At 41.7% G+C, this 18,905-nt stretch overlaps 7 protein-coding genes across 8 annotated transcripts; 3 read left to right on the top strand and 4 right to left on the bottom strand.

The window, feature by feature from the left end:
* Window positions 1–45: 45 nt before the first annotated feature.
* LOC148401002 (uncharacterized) lies at window positions 46–2,263 on the bottom strand. The gene is made up of 2 exons (XM_088371774.1): window positions 1,800–2,263; window positions 46–1,521 (listed from the first exon to the last, which is right to left on the bottom strand). The coding sequence occupies exons 1-2, from the start codon at window positions 1,921–1,923 to the stop codon at window positions 251–253; spliced, it is 1,395 nt and encodes a 464-aa protein (XP_088227900.1). The 5' UTR covers window positions 1,924–2,263; the 3' UTR covers window positions 46–250.
* Window positions 2,264–2,799: 536 nt separating this feature from the next.
* Window positions 2,800–5,226, bottom strand: LOC148401003 (uncharacterized). The gene is made up of 3 exons (XM_088371776.1): window positions 4,676–5,226; window positions 4,223–4,348; window positions 2,800–4,134 (listed from the first exon to the last, which is right to left on the bottom strand). The coding sequence occupies exons 1-3, from the start codon at window positions 4,788–4,790 to the stop codon at window positions 2,981–2,983; spliced, it is 1,395 nt and encodes a 464-aa protein (XP_088227902.1). The 5' UTR covers window positions 4,791–5,226; the 3' UTR covers window positions 2,800–2,980.
* An 18-nt stretch (window positions 5,227–5,244) lies between these two features.
* LOC148401004 (uncharacterized) lies at window positions 5,245–7,660 on the top strand. The gene is made up of 2 exons (XM_088371786.1): window positions 5,245–5,745; window positions 6,211–7,660. Exon 2 carries the CDS (start codon window positions 6,213–6,215, stop codon window positions 7,239–7,241), a length of 1,029 nt encoding a protein of 342 aa, XP_088227912.1. The 5' UTR covers window positions 5,245–5,745; window positions 6,211–6,212; the 3' UTR covers window positions 7,242–7,660.
* A 69-nt stretch (window positions 7,661–7,729) lies between these two features.
* LOC148401005 (uncharacterized) lies at window positions 7,730–10,258 on the top strand. The gene is made up of 2 exons (XM_088371780.1): window positions 7,730–8,124; window positions 8,701–10,258. Exons 1-2 carry the CDS (start codon window positions 8,004–8,006, stop codon window positions 9,855–9,857), a joined length of 1,278 nt encoding a protein of 425 aa, XP_088227906.1. The 5' UTR covers window positions 7,730–8,003; the 3' UTR covers window positions 9,858–10,258.
* A 1,621-nt stretch (window positions 10,259–11,879) lies between these two features.
* LOC148401006 (uncharacterized) lies at window positions 11,880–16,929 on the bottom strand. 2 transcript variants are annotated; one of them, XM_088371769.1, is made up of 3 exons: window positions 14,584–16,929; window positions 13,853–13,964; window positions 11,880–13,568 (listed from the first exon to the last, which is right to left on the bottom strand). In XM_088371769.1, the coding sequence occupies exons 1-3, from the start codon at window positions 14,650–14,652 to the stop codon at window positions 11,989–11,991; spliced, it is 1,761 nt and encodes a 586-aa protein (XP_088227895.1). In that variant the 5' UTR covers window positions 14,653–16,929; the 3' UTR covers window positions 11,880–11,988. The 2 variants fall into 2 exon arrangements, with proteins under 2 accessions (XP_088227895.1, XP_088227896.1); XM_088371770.1 differs by having other exon boundaries at window positions 13,853–16,928.
* Window positions 14,363–16,478, top strand: LOC148401007 (uncharacterized). The gene is made up of 2 exons (XM_088371778.1): window positions 14,363–15,012; window positions 15,155–16,478. Exons 1-2 carry the CDS (start codon window positions 14,889–14,891, stop codon window positions 16,345–16,347), a joined length of 1,317 nt encoding a protein of 438 aa, XP_088227904.1. The 5' UTR covers window positions 14,363–14,888; the 3' UTR covers window positions 16,348–16,478.
* A 92-nt stretch (window positions 16,930–17,021) lies between the features above and the next one.
* Window positions 17,022–18,880, bottom strand: LOC148401008 (uncharacterized). The gene is made up of 2 exons (XM_088371785.1): window positions 18,372–18,880; window positions 17,022–18,146 (listed from the first exon to the last, which is right to left on the bottom strand). Exons 1-2 carry the CDS (start codon window positions 18,568–18,570, stop codon window positions 17,170–17,172), a joined length of 1,176 nt encoding a protein of 391 aa, XP_088227911.1. The 5' UTR covers window positions 18,571–18,880; the 3' UTR covers window positions 17,022–17,169.
* Window positions 18,881–18,905: the final 25 nt, after the last annotated feature.

Raw genomic sequence — 18,905 nt, forward strand, 5'->3', positions numbered from 1 at the left:
ATAAAACACAGAAATAGAAAACAGAAAGACACTGAACGCTATCACTTTAAATGCTTTGTACTTTATTCAGGATCTCAAATACACTTTTCTGTCTTAACCACTAATAGTCAGTTTCCTCCTGTATTTCTTTAAAACTTCACTGGTGAAGGCAATATTTTATTATCACACACACTGCAACCGAATGTGTTCCCTTGATTTTAAGTTCTTGTGGATAATCTCCATTGTCAGTGAATCTTTTTCAGCCAAATGATCAGGCACATGGTTTGTCTCCAGTGTGGGTTCTTGTGTGTCTTCTTAAGTTTCCCTTATCAGAAAATCTCTTGCTGCAAACTGAGCAGTCAAAAGGTTTATCTCCAGTGTGAGTTCTTAGGTGTCTTCTTAAATGGCCCTTATGAGTGAATCGTTTACCACAAACTGAGCAGACAATAGGTTTCTCTCCGGTGTGAGCTCTTGTGTGTAAAACTAAATTTCCCCTTTCAGAGAATCTTTTGCCGCAAACTGAGCAGTCAAAAGGTTTTTCGCCAGTGTGGGTTCTCGTGTGTAACTGCAAATTTCCCTTTTCAGAGAATCGTTTTCCACAAGAAGAACAGTCAAAGGGCTTTTCTCCAGTGTGGGTTCTTGTGTGTTTTCTTAAATCCCTCCCAAGATAGAATCTTTTACCACAATCTGAGCAGGCGAAAGGTTTTTCTCCACTGTGTGTTCTTTTGTGCAACTTTAAATAGCCCTTCTGAGTGAATCTTTTCTTGCATACTGGACATTCAAAAGGTTTCTCCCCAGTGTGTGTTATTGAGTGGTTGATTAGACTTTTCTTTACAAAATAGCTTTTACCACAAATTGTGCATTCAAAAGGTTTCTCTCCGGTGTGTGTTCTTGTGTGTGTTTTCAAATGCCTCTTTTCAGTGAACTTTTTGCCACAAACTGAGCAGGAAAAAGGTTTCTCCCCAGTATGTGTTCTTGTGTGCGTTGTCATAGATTGTCTACGAGAGAAGCTTTTACCACAAACTGAGCAGACAAAAGGTTTCTCTCCAGTATGAACTCGCTTGTGTGTTGTCATATTTTGTCTACGAGAGAATCTTTTACCGCAAACTGTGCAGACAAATGGTTTCTCTCCGGTGTGACTCATCATGTGACTCTTTAAAACTGACTTGAAAACAAACGTTTTGTCACATTGGGAGCATTTCCAGTGTTTCTCCTTAGTGTGACAGGTCCTTTCACCTTTTGCGTGTTCATCGTCGTCATCAGTGTCAGAAGAGTGCGATGTTATGTCGTCACAATCTGATAGTGGTGGCAAAAGTTTGTCTGCTTGCGATCTTCTGCAGTGATCTCCGTCACCTTCAGCTGTCATGTGGTTCATTGAGCTGTTGCTTGGAGACTGTGCACGGCTGTTTTCCTCATGTTGACCTTTGTCTTCATCATCATTCCTCACGAAAGGAACAGAGGTCGATGGCAACTGGCCAATATCCGCCTCCTGCGCTTCTTCTTTAATATGGGGGTGCTTAGACTCTTCCTCTTGAACGTCATCTGTAGGGCATAAGACAAACACACATTGTCTGGTGTCAGTTTTAACAAGTCTTAACACACTGCTCTTGAACACACCAACACACGCCTCGCCGTTCAGAGGCTGTGGGTTCGAATCTAGGCTGCAGCATTCATGTGTGGAGTTGGCATGTTCTAAAATATTTTGGGGGAAAGACCCTTTTTAAAAACACAACATATTAGTATAACAACACCGTGAAAAAGTAGAATATTTTTAAATGCAACGCAATTATCAACCAAACGAATGTAAAAATGGACCGAACCTGTTGGGTGCAACGCATTTTGAGGCCTTTTGAAATCAGCGTCCAGTTGACGTTCACCTTGTCGCTCATTGTCTTCAGCAAATTCCTTCTCGCACTCTTCTTCTTTCACACGTCGTGTGCACATTTTCACGCGATAATCACAATACTTTCCACTCAGTCTAGCGCTTTGCTTCGCGAGCTGCTAAGAAACGTGGCTCTTTGTTAGCGGCTAGCGAGCTAAACCAAGCTAGCTACGCCAAGCGAAGCAAGATTGAGAAACGTGCACCGAGACGAGTTTACCCGGACATTAAGCTTTGCATAATAGCCTTTTATTCCATGAAAGAAATGACGTGCAGTATTGATGCTTCAGTGGGTCAAGATCTAGCCCAGAAAGAAATATTTCGAGAAGCTAGTTTGGTTCTTCTTCTTCTTCTTCTTTCCTATCTGCGACAGGGCGTATGACGGCGCTCCTCAGATTTTATTTTGAAACTACAATTTCGAAACCCTTCCGGGAGGGGGCGGAGTGACGACCAAAACGGAAGTTGCTGTCCGGATTCCACATCAACAACTCACGCGTCGACTTAATCAAGCATCTTGATTTGATTAAATGATTTATTATAGTTGAATTAAAATCTGGTTTGACATGAACAAATTATGACTGGATTTAAATAGATCAAAAACTCCCTGGAAGGTTTTCGAGCCAGAAAAATGTCAGCTAATTCCACTTACTAAGAGTCCTGACGATTGGGAGAATGTCATATGGAAGGTCAAACCTTTCTACTGCAACTGTTGCATATTATATTTGGAAGACAGACAAGAAAATTCCAACAAAAATGTAGTTAATATTAAAGTTAATATTTAAACAACGCAATCATTTCTGGTCGTGGCTTTGAACACAAAAATTCAATCAGCATCCATTACTACAAGACACCAGTATTACTTTCGTAACTGAATCAAATTAAAACGTCAGCGTACATTTTCTTGAGTTAATGTTATTGAATAATAATTTCTGAGTCAGCGCTGATGTGAAGCATCTTAGACATTTAATTACAAATGATGATGTAGGATTCATAATTCCACCAAAGAAAGCAATGACAATTTATCTTCAAAGAATTTAGGCCTCTATGATAGATATTGAACACTATCGACTTGTTTTCACATTTACACTTTTACCACAATGAGTCAATTATTATTATTGCATTTCATTGATTACTTTTCTTTTCACCAACACACTTATGTTTTTTCACCTGATCCTTACGGGGAAATCTTTTTTCACACGTGTCGCAACTGTACGGCTTTTCACCAGTGTGTGTTCTTGTGTGTATTGTCAAAGTGCATCTTTGAGAGAAACTTTTACTGCAAAACGTGCATGAGTACAGTTTCTCCCCCGTGTGTGTTCTCATGTGTTTAACTAATCCTGAACGATCACTGAAACTTACGGCGCAGACAGAGCAGACAAAAGGTTTCTCACCAGTGTGTATTCTTGTGTGTGTCATCAACTGTCCCTTTATGGAGAATTTCTTACCGCAAAATGTGCACTCATAAGGTTTCTCTCCAGTATGTATTGTCATGTGATTAGTTAAACTAATCTTTTGAGTTAATCTAAGACCACACACCGAGCAGGAAAAGGGTCTCTCCCCAGTGTGCGTTCTGGTGTGTGCCACTAAATGTCCCTTGATAGAGAATCGTTTACCACATACTGAGCAAGGATAGGGCTTCTCCCCCGTGTGTGTTCTTGTGTGTGTTCTTAAATGTCCCTTTAGAGAGAATGTCTGACCACAAACTAAGCAGACAAAAGGTTTCTCTCCAGTGTGTGTTCTTGTATGGATTTTTAAATGGCCTTTTACAGAGAATCTTTTACCACAAGTTGAGCACGCAAAAGGCTTCTCGCCAGTGTGTATTCTCATGTGATTAGTCAAATTAACTTTTTGACTCAATACAAGACCACAGACTGTGCAAGGAAAAGGTTTCTCCCCGGTGTGCGTTCTTGTGTGTGCTCGTAAATGTCCCTTCTGCGTGAATCGTTTACCACAAATTGTGCAGGGAAAAGGTTTCTCCCCCGTGTGTGTTCTCATGTGTATTTTCAAGCCCCACTTTGAACTCGATGCTTTTCCACACTGCGAGCATTTCCAGTATGTGTCCGTGTCAACTGGAGAGTCTTCATTGTCTGTGTCAGGCGAGTCTGATAGTGGAGGTAAGAGTCCATCTATTTGTGATCCTCCATGGTGATCTCCATGACTTTCTTCTTGGTCATCTTCAATCTTCACGATGACACTAGTCAATGGAAACTCTGTTACATTAGTCTCCTGCTCTTCCGCTTTCATCTGCTGCTCAGGACAAACATCTCCACCGATGTCTGCAGAACACAAGAAGGCAAATACTCGTGGTTTGAGTTTCATTTTGTGATGTTGATCACGAACTGGGATGAAGCCGTGACCGCTTACCTTGCTCGACATCATCTTCTCTCTTTATAATGACACCAGGAAATGGAAACTGGGTGATATCATTCTCCAGCTCTTCCTCTTTCACATAGGACTGTTGTGACTCCTGATGCTTGGAATCAAGATTGTCTGCACGGCACAAGAAGATGGGTTACATATGCACTCTTAGTACTTTAGCTAAAAAGCAGTAGGGAAATGGATTGGAGCCATCAGTGGTGGGATGAATGTTAGCTATTTATAGTCCCCCCCCCCCCCCCCCCCCCTCACGTGTTTGAGAGGTGCATGTTGAATTTGAAAGTGCTGTCGTGGATACAAATGGGTGTAAACGTAGTTTCAAAGACAGGCGTATAGACACCAAAACTACGACAGGACTAAAAAGCGCAGTGCCATTTTATATTAACGATTCCATTCAGCGGAAAAACATACAATGTGTCAAGTATTAGGAAATGAACAAACCTGCTTTGTCATCGTGAAGCTTCGTGACGACCGTTACAAGTCGTTGTCGATCGCTCTCCTCTTTTGTTCCAAAATGTTCCTCCACGTAATATTCTTGCGCACTTTTTGCACACATTTTCACACGATATTTAGAACACTTTACGATTGCGACCTCTGCCCAGTTGCATGTGTATAACAAAGCTGTCACCTTGTTAGCGGCTGGAAAGCTAAACTAAGCTAGGTCAAGAAGCTTCGATGTTCACAGAGACGACTTTATTTGGATTTAACGACTCGCGTTTTACTCCAGTACAAGCAGTGATCGGATGTACTCATTGCATCATTAATATTTCACTTTTAATTCGGGGTGAAACAGAAAATGAACTGCGTTTGGTAACACAAATCGTAGGCGGAAGTGAAGCTACAACAGCAACCGCTGTACGGCATCGCCACTAGGACATATACGACAGTGTCGCTTTTTTGGTGTTGTTTGCAATACACTCGCTGGGGAATGATTAGTGGCCTTACAAAACATTGTAGAATTCCGTTCGAAGTCATTTTCTGTCTGTTGTCCAAATTAATTTCAACCACGAAAGATTTTTTTTACCTATGGTGTAAAAAGGTTTCAGCGCTAGTCGGTCGACCTTCTGCGCATGCGCGCCTCAGATCGCGTCGCCGGTCTCGTCATCACGTGATTAGCAAACAAATGGAAGTCTCGCAAGCTTTGTCTTGCACCCTACGGAATAAATGTTCGAAAATTTGTGCTGAATACACAGAAGCCTTCATACGGCACATTCGCCATAAGAATAGTATATCGTTCATTGAAACATCATTGGGATAAACTCGCTTTCGTGGACGTTGAGGCTTCTCAGGCTTTCGTAGCTTAGCCTAGCTATGCTTAGTTTAGCTCGTTAGCAGCTAACGAAAAGACGTGCTTGTTGTCAGCACATCGCTAAGCCGAAATCAAGTGTGTGCTTGTCCACCGAAAATGTGTGCGAAAAGCATGAAAGCAGAAGAATATGCCGAACAACTTTGTTGTTGAACAAAAGAGGACCCCAACCGACATCAACGCCCGGACGCCCCAAATCGAAAAGGTTTGTTCACTCGTTTCTCTCACTTGCTTCGGACATTGCACGATTTTAGCCACCGTTGCCATTTTTGTTCATCGACGCCACGCAATACCTGTTCAACTGAGTTGGGAAAAAGATACAATAAACTGGCCCACACTTAAATGACCCAAAAAAGAGAGAAGAGGGCTGCAAGGTGGATACAAAAGCCCAGCAGAGAGTCCAGACGGGTAACCAAGTCCTCATCTGTGAAGCGCAACGTCTGGGCATTGTGCAACTTCACCAATGCTGCATTGCCCCCGGGGTTACTTTTAATCTAACATTGTTAACGTCAAATTGCTTTTCTTTTGCCTGCGGTTCATTGAAGATTGGATCTATCATTTGTCATCCTGCAAAATTATGATTTATATCACACACAGCATTCAATCACACTGTGAGACTTGAATTAGCAAAACATGACCAAACCGATTGTGTTTGTCTTGTTTCTTGCAGACATGAGTAAAAAATATCTTCATCCTGAGCAGCAGGAGCCGAAGGCCTGCATCATCAACACTGAGCAGCAGGATGGAATCAACAAGTTTTCATTGACTGTCGATCAGAGTGACGATAAAGAAGAAAAAGACAATGGAGACCGCTGTGGAGGATCACAAGCAGACAACCTCTTGGCTCCATTATCAGATAATGATAATGTAACATTACACTCTTCTGACACTGATGATGAAAATAACGATGATGACCACAAAGGTGGTATGACACATACCACTAAAAAGCATGTGAAATGTTCTCAGTGTGACAAAACGTTTTTCAACACGTCATCATTGAAAAGACATACAAGGATGCACACTGGAGAGAAACCTTTCACCTGCTCAGTATGCGGCAAAACATTCTCCATAAAGGGACATTTAGTCACCCATACAAGAACACACACTGGGGAGAAACCTTTTGTGTGCTCATTATGTGGTCTTGGATTTGCTCAAAAGGTTACTTTAAGTAATCACATGAGAACACACACTGGAGAAAAACCTTTTGCCTGTTCAGTGTGTGGCCAAAGGTTCTCTGGAAAGAGACATTTAATAGCACACACAAGACGACACACTGGCGAGAAACCCTTTGTCTGCTCGGTTTGCGGTAAAGCATTCTCTGTAAGTGGACATTTGAAAACTCACACAAGAACACACACTGGGGAAAAACCTTATGTCTGTGAAGTATGTGGACTTAGATTCACTCAGAAGATTAGTTTAACAAATCACAAAAGAACACACACTGGCGAAAAACCTTTTCCCTGTTCATATTGCGTAAAAAGCTTCTCAACAAAAGGACATTTAACAACACATGAAAGAACACATACTGGAGCGAGACCTTTTGCCTGCTTACTTTGTGGCAAAGGATTCTCTACAAGTGGACATCTAAGAATTCATACCAGAACACACACTGGAGAGAAACCTTTTGACTGCTCAGTTTGTGCCTTAAGTTTCCGTGATCATTCAGGCTTGGCTAAACACATGAGATCACATGCTGACTAAAAAGCATTTTCACGCTTAGTTTGTGATGAAAGATTCCCCTAAACATCAGATTTACACAGTTAAAGGACCAGGTAGTTGTAGTATGTGTTGTAAAATATTTATTGACAAGTTATCAATTTAAGAGATAGAATTGTGTTTTAACTAGGTCCAAATTCTGGAATGTATAACAGTAAGTGTCTTTTTTTTTAAGCTGGAGTAAACTGATATTTTTGGTATTATTGTTTACGTTTTGTTCCTGCTTGCAAGGAAGGTAAGCAGTTGTATTTTTATTTAAACAATACATAAATTAAATTGGATTATTTTCCAAGGAAGAATTTTTTTTTGTTTGTTGTTTTGGTGTTGGTTCACACCAGAGTCCTTTTGCTAAGTTATTCCTTGATGGTAAAACTTACTTTAAATAAATATATTTTAGTACACAAGTGTGTCTGTGGTTGTTTGGGACGGTACTTGAGGGAGTCTTGATATAGTTTTCACAAAGCTGGTTTGTCCGTGTTGGCTTGCCGTACTACGTAATATCCAGTGCTACTTTAGGTTAGCGTAGCCGTAGCCAAAACAGACGTGCTTCACCGAATAATCCTTCTCGAATTAGTCCCGTGCGTACTAATTCCTTGCCATATTATTATTATTATTTTGTCGTAAACTATCATTCATTACATCTTCGTGCCAGGCCAAATGCGTGTCGGAGCACGTCGAAACTCTCTTGGATTAGCTTGCTAGCTTTAAAACAAAGCCAGAGATCGGCGTTGGGAGAGTCGCGCGACAATGTGTGCAAAACGTTTGAAAAAGGATTTTGTGGATAAACTTCATCAAACTAAAGAGAAGAAAGGGCGACAACGATTGGACGCTGGTTGCAAGCAGCCTCGCGTTGCGTTGCACACAGCAGGTTTGTACATGTCCTACTACTTGTTTTGTCACTGCTTTCTTTTCCAACAATTATTCCTTTGTTACAACCGTTTGTCTTTAAGACTCTGGCACTTTCAAGTCTAATATTTTAATCATATAGTCTCAAATAAATTGCATCACAAGACCACAATGAGAAGATTTGCGACAATTTTCGATTTCAATTTGCCACTCGAGTCCAGTCAAGGACCATGTTTAGTGTGCTTGCGCCATCTACTGGTGTAAACGCCATACAGCGGCCAAGCGGTTACTTAGCTGTTCAAGCCGCATTGCTTTTCTTTCCCAGGTCACACCTTTTCGTCACTCTATCAGTTCTAGACTTAGACTCAACTTTATTGATCCCTTGAGGTTACCAAAGTGTGGAGTAATAAATAAAGCACTGAGTAATAAATAAATTGTTGAGTAATGAAAATGGCTGTGTTCAAATAAATCAAATAACTAATAAAACATTGTCAAAAAGAAATAATCTACAATCATCGACGTCAAAGTCACAATACGAAACTTGGCAAAGCAAAGACTGACTTTACTAAGCGTGTGTGTTTCTTTTTGTGTCATGCAGACATCAATGAGAAACGTCTTCATCCTGAGCAGCAGGAGCCAGCGACCTTCCACACTAAAGAGCGTGAGGAACCACAAATCCTCCACATTAAAGATGAAGAGCAGGAGGCAGATATCAACACGTTTCCATTGAGTGTTGTCATCGTGAAGTGTGAAGATGATGAAGAGCAAGGTCACAAGTCACAGCCCCATCCCAGTAAAGGTAAAGAGAAGAGAGGGGCGGAGCATTCAAGCTGCAGCTCAAGTCAATATGTGACAACAGAAGGTGATGGAGACCCCCGTGGAAAATCACAAGCAGGCAGTCCCTTAGCTCCACTGTCAGATAGTGACGGCATTACCACACACTCTACCGACACTGACGATGATGAACACTCCAAATCTGACAAGACATCTCACAAGAAACGCTGGAAATGTTCACAGTGTGGGAAAGCCTTTGATGCCAAGTATAATTTGAAAGTACACGTGCGAACACACACTGGTGAAAAGCCGTTTGCCTGCTCAATATGCGGTAAAAGCTTCTCTGTAAAGGGATATTTAAGAACACACACAAGAACACACACTGGAGAGAAACCCTATGCCTGCTCAGCTTGTGGGAAAAGTTTCCCCAGACTGGGACAGTTAAAAACACACACAAGAACACACACCGGGGAGAAACCTTTTGCCTGCTCAGTTTGTGGTAAAAGCTTCTATATAAAGGGAAGTTTAATAAGGCACACAAGAATACACACAGGTGAGAAACCATTTCCCTGCTCAGTTTGTGGTAAAAGATTCTTACTGAAGACGCATTTAAGAACACACATAAGAACGCACACTGAGGAGAAACCTTTTGTTTGTTCAGTTTGTGGTAAAAGGTTCTCCAGAAATGGAAATTTAAGAACTCACACAAGAACACACACTGGGGAAAAAGCCTTTGTCTGTTCAATTTGTGGTAAAAGATTTGCTGAGAAGGGATGTTTGACAAGACACACGAGAACACACACTGGAGAAAAACCTTTTCCTTGCTCAATTTGTGGTAAAAGATTCTCTGTCAAGGGACGTTTAATTAGGCATACAAGAACACACACTGGAGAGAAACCTTTTTCATGCTTCATTTGTGGTAAAAGGTTCATTCAGAAGGTGCAATTGGGAATACATATAAGAACACACACAGGGGGGTAATTGGTTCTCGGTTTATCCTCACATTACAGAATAAAAGGAGATTGAAAGCAATGTTAAAGGAGAAAAGGAGCTGATATCACTAAGTTGCCATGGAAGAGTGAAGATGGTGGTGATATACATACTGACATGAACAAGAAACAGGATGTTCTCCATTGGAGAAGACATGAAATACTGTATGATGAAAGATTTGCTTCAAAGAAATTATCTTCTTGTTTTTTCTTTGTATTTTTATTGGATTTTTTTATTTTAACCTATAATGCCTGTAGAATGTTAAGTATGCTTTTTCTCCTTGAATGCATTTCATTCTTGATCTTAACGATTTCACTGCAATGCATGTATGTGTGTATGATATGTAAAGCTTTAGATAATTAGTAAAAACAAAAAAAGATTCTTTGTGATAAGATGTGTTTGTGTGTTCACTTGTATACCAGAAGTGTGTATATGTACAAGTTCTCGCCTGAGGGGGGCAGTAATGCACAATAATGTAATGACATTTAATCAAAAGTTGAAGCGTGTGAAAAAAGAACGGCAAAGCGTTCGTTGTCCATTTTTGCGATGTGCATTCCAGTTCTTTTAAGTGAACTAAATCTTTAGAATCAGTTCACTCAATAGATTCGTTCAAAAAAATCGTTCACCTAATCGTTCGCTACACTTTCTTATTTATTTATTAATTAATTTTTTTTACCTCCTGTGGTGTACCTATTGTAGTGTCCATGAGGTGTACCTAATAACAGGCCACTTTATTAGGGAAAAATCATTGTCAAAGCTTAACTGAAAGTGAAAAGTGCCACACCCGCCCTCACCCCCACCTCCTGATTGGCTGCTTGATCTGTGACGTCACTTGGACACTCCATTAGGTACACCGCCATTTTCAAGTGTACCTAATAACAGGCCACTTTATTAGGGAAATATGGTCAAAGGTCACAGGTGTCAAGCTCTAGTCCTCGGGGCCGCGTTCCAACATGTTTTCCAAGTGACCCTCGTTAAGCGCAGGTGCGTGAAAAGTTTTAGCTTCTTTCACGTTCAAAAGGAGCTAAAAGTTTTCACGCACCTGCACTTAACGAGGGAATCACCCGGACACTCCATTAGGTACACCGCCATTTTCAAGTGTACCAAATAACAGGCCACTTTATTAGGGAAATATTATGGTCAAAGGTCACCGGTGTTAAGCTCTAGTCCTCGGGGCCGCGTTCCAACATGTTTTCCAAGTGACCCTCGTTAAGCGCAGGTGCGTGAAAAGTTTTTGGTCACTTTCACGTTCGGAAGGAGCTAAAAGTTTTCACGCACCTGCACTTAACGAGGGAATCACCCGGACACTCCATTAGGTACACCGCCATTTTCAAGTGTACCTAATAACAGGCCACTTTATTAGGGAAATATCATGGTCACAGGTCACCGGTGTTAAGCTCTAGTCCTCAGGGCCGCGTTCCAACATGTTTTCCAAGTGACCCTCGTTAAGCGCAGGTGCGTGAAAACTTTTAGCTTCTTTCACGTTCAAAAGGAGCTAAAAGTTTTCACGCACCTGCACTTAACGAGGAAATCACCCGGACACTCCATTAGGTACACCGCCATTTTCAAGTGTACCTAATAACAGGCCACTTTATTAGGGAAATATCATGGTCAAAGGTCACTGGTGTTAAGCTCTAGTCCTCGGGGCCGCGTTCCAACATGTTTTCCAAGTGACGCTCGTTAAGCGCAGGTGCGTGAAAACTTTTAGCTTCTTTCACGTTCAAAAGGAGCTAAAAGTTTTCACGCACCTGCACTTAACGAGGGAATCACCCGGACACTCCATTAGGTACACCGCCATTTTCAAGTGTACCTAATAACAGGCCACTTTATTAGGGAAGTATCATGGTCAAAGCTTAACTGAAAGTGAAAAGTGCCACACCCGCCCTCACCCCCACTTTCTGATTGGCTGCTTGATCTGTGATGTCACTTGGACACTCCATTAGGTACACCGCCATTTTCATGTGTACCTAATAACAGGCCACTTCATTAGGGAAAAATAATGGTCAAAGCTTCAAGTGAAAAGGCTTTTATTTTGCATCAGGATCACATCAGAACAAAATCACTGTTAACACGTTTCCATTTCACTCCACTGTGTTGAGTCTATTTCAAGCTTCCATGATCATCAGCTGCTCTTCGTACCACCACACCGGTGTTTCTTAACCTGATTCTTCCAAGAAAATCTTTTACTACAAACTAAACAGGCAAATGGTTTCTCTCCTGTGTGTATTCTCATGTGTTTGCTTAGGTATCCCTTCTGAGAAAATGTTTGATCACAGCCTGGACAGGCAAAAGGTTTGTCTCTAGTGTGTGTTCTTGCATGGACTTTCAAGTTTCCCTTCTGAACGAATCTTTGGCCACAAACTGAACAGGCAAAAGGTTTCTCCCCACTGTGGGTTCTTGTGTGTGCTTTCAAATTTCCCTGCGTAGAGAATCCTTTACCACAAACCGTGCACAGAAAAGGTTTCTCTCCAGTGTGCGTTCTCATGTGTGTTGCTAAATTTCTCTTTGCAAAAAATCTTTTACCACAAATTGAACATGCATAAGGTTTCTCCCTAGTATGTTTTCTTGCGTGTGTTAACAATGCTATCTTAAAAGTGAATGTTTTACCACACACTAAGCAGGCAAAGGGCTTCTCACCTGTGTGTGTTCTTCTGTGTGCTATCAAAGATAACCTAAAAGTGAATTTTTTACCACAAACTAAGCAAACAAAAGGCTTCTCTCCAGTGTGTGTTCTTGTGTGTGCTTTTAAATAACCCTGTGTAGAGAATCCTTTCCCACAAACTGAGCAAGGAAAAGGCTTATCGCCACTATGTGTTCTTGTGTGTCTTCTCAATTGCTCCTTATTGGCAAATCTTTTATCGCAAATTGAGCAAACAAAAGGTTTCTCCCCAGTGTGTATTCTTGTGTGGCTTTTTAAGTTTCCCTTCTGTGAGAATGTTTTACCACAAACTGAGCAGACAAAAGCTTTTTCCCCAGTATGTATTCTTGCATGTGCTTCCAAATGTGACTGGGCTGGGAATTTTTTACCACACACCATGCATTCAAATGCTTTCTCCCCAGTGTGTATTTTTGTGTGTTTTCCCAAAGTTTCTCGGGCAGCAAATTTCTTACCACAAACAGAGCAGGCAAAAGGTTTTTCACCTGTGTGTATTCTCGTGTGCCGTTGTAGGTTGCCTTTTCTGGAGAATTTTTGACCACACACTAAGCAGGCAAAAGGTTTCTCCCCAGTGTGTGTTCTTGTGTGTGCTTCCAAATGTGCCTGCGCAGGGAATCTTTTACCACAATCTGAGCAATCAAAAGTTTTTTCCCCAGTGTGCATTCTGAAATGTACTTTCAGACCCCACTTTGAACCAAATGTATTCCCACATTGAGAACATTTCCAGCATTTCTGGTTGGGTTTTTTGCTGCCTTGTTTGTGGCATGTCCTACCACGTTTGGAGTGTTCATTGTTGGAGGCAGCAGGGTGAGATGTTATGTCATCACAAACTGATTGTGGAGCAGCTTGGTTGTCTCCTTCACCCTCTTCCTCATCACCTTCAATCTTCACAATGACACAAGGGAATGGCAACTTGGTGCTAAGGACCTCCTCGTCTTCCTCTTCAGAGTAAGCAGGTTCTGGTCCTTCTTCCTTCTCATCTTTCTCTTTAGCGTGAGGGGAATCCGGATCCTGTTGCTTAGAATGAAGATGTTTTTTACTGATGTCTGCAGGGCACAAACAGACAAACACACATGGTTTGATCAACTCAAATATGATGTGATTTTGCATGATATCATTTTTGATAAGTATATATTTAAGGTTATTGGGCAAATCAGATAAGCAAAAAAAAAGTGAAGATGATTTTGATCAGACGTATTAGACTATTCAGAAAGTATTGTGCACATTCAAAATGAGCAGGGAGAAAAGCATTGTATGCACAGCATGAAGGTAAAGGTTGAATTATTTAAGGACTAGAGTAAAAAGTAAAAGAGTAAAAAAGTGAACGAACCTGCTCTGTGTAACACAACTCGAAGCTGCTTGTACACAACGCCCAGGAGTTGTTGGCGTTGTCGCTCGTCGTCCTCTTTTGTTCCAGAAAGTTTTTCCACGTATTCTGACGACTGACTAGCACACATTTCCCAACGAATACCGCAACACAAGACACACTTGATCTACGTGTTACTTAATTTGCCGTCTTTTTGTTAGCAGCTAGCAAGTCAAAGTAAGCTAAGCTAAGCTCACTTGAAAGGTTTCAACGCGCAGCAGACGGAAAGTTTTAGTCAATCACAATGGTCAATTTACTTAACTAAAACTCTCTGGGGTGCAGTCGTGTGTCGAGATTTATGAGCACGTGGAAAGAAAAAAATGCTCTTTGTTCCAAGTTCGCAGCCATCCAGCTCCACAAAACTAAGCTAAATTAGCATAAACACGTTTGTCCTAACACCAAGATTTCTTTGAATGACGTCTTAGTCCGGAAAGTGGTATCAATCAAGCCCGTGTCGTGGTTTCAATGCGATCAGAGTGGGAAGAATAATTTTGTAAACCCAACAAGAACGACACGGCGCGAAATGTACGGCAACTCGCTTGGACAAACAACGTGTCACAACTTTATTTGAGTGGTCTCGCTCATGGAACTGCTTTTAAACAACTAGCCCGAACCGTACTGGCTTATTTTAATGACCCAAATTAGTTTTTATGTTATTTTATCTACTGCCAAACATTTAGGTCCACCCCACTCACGTCTCGAAATGCGCTCTGCTCTCCAGGATGACGGCACGGACGAATGCTTCCCGAATTAATAATAAACATATTCAAGCCACGTGACCTCGTCACATCACGTCATCATATTGTGGGGCTTCAACGTCACGTCTCAAGACTTCGTTTGCGGATAAACTCGTCTCGGTGCACTTTTGAGGCTTCCGCAGCTATCTTAGCCTAGCCTAGCTTAGCTTCCTAGCTGTGAACAAAGCGATGCGTTGTTAGCAACACAACGCCAGAAGCTGAGATCACGTTTAAGTGAAACGGGTTGTGATTAAAGCGTGAAAATGTGTACAAAAAACGTAAAAGAAGAGTACGAAGAGGAACTCTGTGAAACAAAAGTCACGAACGAGAGACGTCAACGACTGGACGCCGTTTTCAAAAAGCCCCAGCTTGTATTACGTAGAACAGGTTTGTTTTTGCCTTCTTCCTCTTAAAATTATCGCAATTTGTTTCGTATCTTCCTTTATTTGCACGAATAACTGTATTTACACTCAATATGACCAAGTTTGCTCTTCCGTGCTATCTGTATTTGTTTTCTTGTCTCTGGCAGATGCTATTGAAAGTCTTCATCCTGAGGTGAAGAGCCACCACGTCAAAGAGGAGCCCGAGAATCTGTGCATTAAAGAGGAGGAGGAGGAGGAGGAGGAGGAGGAGGAGGAAGGGGTTGAAGACAGGTTGCCTTTGTCTTGTGTCATTGTGAAGATCGAAGGCGATGAAGAAGAGGATGATGGAGACCCTTGTGGAGGATTACAGGCACGCAGACGCTTAGCTCCACTATCGGACAGCAGTGACAAAACTTCAGACACTTATGATGATCGTGGTGACGATGATATTGAAAAACACTCTAAAAGTGATGTGAAGTGCTACACTGACAACAAACGCTTGAAGTGCCCTCAATGTGACAAACCCTTTGGTACCAAGTATGCTTTGAAAGTTCACATGAGAACACACACTGGAGAGAAACCCTTTTCTTGCTCATTTTGTGGTAAAACGTTCTCTTATAAAGCAAAGCTATCAACACACACCAAAACGCACACTGGGGAGAAGCCATTTGCCTGCTCAGTTTGTGGTAAAAGATTTAGTCAGAAAGGATACTTGCAAACACACACAAAAACACACACCGGAGAGAAACCTTTTGCTTGCTCAGTTTGCGGTCTTACGCTAACTCAAAAGTCTAATTTAGTAATTCACATGAGAACACACACAGGGGAGAGACCTTTTACATGTTCACTTTGTGGTAAAAGCTTCTCAATCAAGAAAAGTTTGATAAGTCACACACGAACACACACAGGGGATAAGCCTTTTGCCTGCTCAGTCTGTGGAAATAAATTCTCGACAAAGGGGCATTTAAGAAGACACACAAGAACACACACTGGTGAGAAACCTTTTTCGTGCTTAGTGTGTGGTCTTAAAGTAACACAAAAGAATAATCTAATCAAACACATGAGGACCCACACTGGGGAGAAACCTTTTCCTTGCTCAGTGTGTGGTAAAACCTTTGTTCAGAAGGCACAACTGAGCACACATACAAGGACACACACCGGGGAGAAACCCTTTCCCTGCTCCGTTTGCACCTACAGTTTCAGTGAACGTTCAAAACTGGTTCGACACATGAGAACACACACTGGGGAGAAAGTGTATAGTTGCAGTGTGTGCGGTAAGAAATTCTCGCATAAGTATCAGCTTGACAAACACGGCTGTTTTGGTCAACCGCTAATAGCACTCAATATCATTCAAAAGTGAAGAATTATTAGCATTAGCAGAATCTTATATACCTTATTTTGACATATTTACAGTGACTACTTTTGCTTTAATGACTAATTTGTTTTGCTGCCATGCTCTGTTACACATAATAAAAGAGATTGTGAAGAAAATCTTTTACAATGTTTCATTACAGTTGTATCTGTGTGTTCATTTAAGCATGTCATTCCCAGTGTATGTAAAAAAATGATTTCTAATGAGGTGAGTTTTTGTAGCACGTCTTGCGGCCAATGAGCAAAGTCCGTGCATGTCATGCTGTGACGACAGTTGATCTGGCTTGAGATGGTTTCAATTAAAAAATAATCTCTCACGTCTTGTCTTCATCGGCCTGCTGAAAACTGTGATCAATTGATATCCTTACCAAAAATGTTTATGAATGCCAGTATTAAACTGTAAAATACGGCTAACTATTATTCCAAAATATTTAAATACGTTTTCTGCTCCAAAAAGACTCGATTCACATCTGCAAAGATGAACAGAGCCTCTAAGATGCTAATCCTGTCTGACTTGTTTGGAGGGGAAAAAAAAAAAACAAGCAAGGGAAAGAAGAAGAAGGGCGTTCCAATTTCCTTCACTTTTAAGTGTAGGCTTTGACGCTACATCTTGGCTGAGCCCAGTTGAACTCTGGCTAAACACAACAGCCCGCAAAAAAAAAAAAACAGTTGAAGACTTGATTTTTATTTTGGATTGGATACATATTTAAAGCTCACAAGACAAAGGTTAAAGGTTCTTCACAATGTATTCAAAGCATCAGCGTTCTTCTCAGCAGGAAACTTGTACTTGTTAAGATGGCAGAATCTTTGGTCACACATTGCAACTGAATGGTTTCTCATCAGAGTGTATTCCTATGTGTTTGCTGAAAGGACCCCTTTGAGAAAATTGCTTACCACAGATTGAGCAGGAGAAGCGTTTCTCCCCGGTATGTGTTCTCATGTGTCTCACCAGTCCCGATCGATCGCTAAAATTTAAATTGCAGATGGCACATGTGAAGGGTTTCTCTCCAGTGTGTGTTCTGGCGTGTGTTGTTAAATGCCCCCTAATGGAGAATCTTTTACCACATAGTGAGCAGCCGAAAGGTTTCTCTCCCGTGTGTCTTCTCATGTGTTTACTCAAATTGGAGCGATCACTGAAACGTAAGTTGCAGACTGAACATGCAAAAGGTTTCTCTCCAGTGTGTATCCTTGTGTGCTTAACCATTGCTGAATAATCGATGAAACTTTTGTTGCAAGCGGAGCAAGAATAAGGCTTGTCTCCAGTGTGTATTCTGGTGTGTGTCGTTAAGTGTGCCTTCTGAGAGAATCGTTTCCCACAAACCGAGCACATGAATGGTTTGTCTCCAGAGTGAATCATCATGTGCACTCTCAAAGTATACTTGGTAACAAAGTGTTTGTCACATTGAGAACATTTCAAGTGTGTGTTGCCAGTGTGGCATGTCATATTACCTTTCGAGTCATCAGATTCAAGAGAGTGAGTTTGTGCTGGTGGAGCCATGCGGCTGACTGCCTGTGATGCTCCACAGTGGTCTTCATCACTTTCTGTCTTCACATGCCGACTTGAGCTGCTGCTCGGAGGCTCCGCCCCACTCTGACTTTTGTCTTCGTCATATTCACGCTTCACAATGACACGGGAAAATGGCAACTCCAGCAATTGATGGGGCTCTCTCTCCTCATCCGCTTTAATGAGGAAGGGATCAGCCTCCTCCTCTTCCCCTTGATCCTGGTGAGGCTCCACCTTGGGGTTCCGCTCCTGCTGCTCAAGAGGTAGACTTTCTTCACTGACATCTGCCGGGCAGAAACAACAAATGCTGTGTGTTGAAGTCAAACAAAGCTTTGCTGGAAATCTACATTTACATATTCACCTAGTGGTGTCCCCCCTCTATTGCACCCAATTATTTTCATAGTAGTTGTGGCAATGATGGAGAGCGTCCACTCCACTTAAAGACTTGTTTGAATGGGACCAAGGTAAACCACAGGTAAAAAAAAAAACTTTTAACAAGTTGAACACACCTGCTTTGAGTCTGTGTGGTTCATCTTGAGGCCTGAAAACAGCGTCAAGCAACTGACGTTGTTTCTCGTTCTCCTCTTTGGTCCGACAAAGTTCCTCCTCGTATTCTGCGATCGTTCTTGCGAGAACTCCGAATATTTCTTCGACGGCCGCACTCAGTCGTGCATTCAACATCGCTCTCAACATTTCGACTTTACACATTTTCACTCGACACTCTTAACACTTTTCACTCGTACGCGAACTCTGTTGAGCGACGCGTTGCTTGGCTTGCAGCTAGCAAGCTAAGCTAACCTATGCGATTTGCAGCCTGAACAATGCAACCAGAAGAAATGAATCAGATACGCGGAGCTAATGGAGGACGTTTTACTCTACTAAAGTAACGTTCTGTGTCGATGCATCAGTGCATTCAGTCTTAATTAAACATAGAAGATTATTTGTGAAGCGTGTTTGGTAACACAAGCTATTCCCGGAAGTGCCTCGGCAAAACTATTTCTACGGCATCTCCACCCGGACAAATTACGTGCCACAGTTACGAA

This window comes from Syngnathus floridae, chromosome 3 (assembly GCF_059516105.1).
Source record: "Syngnathus floridae isolate MCC-2025c chromosome 3, RoL_Sflo_1.0, whole genome shotgun sequence".
Taxonomy (NCBI): domain Eukaryota; kingdom Metazoa; phylum Chordata; class Actinopteri; order Syngnathiformes; family Syngnathidae; genus Syngnathus; species Syngnathus floridae.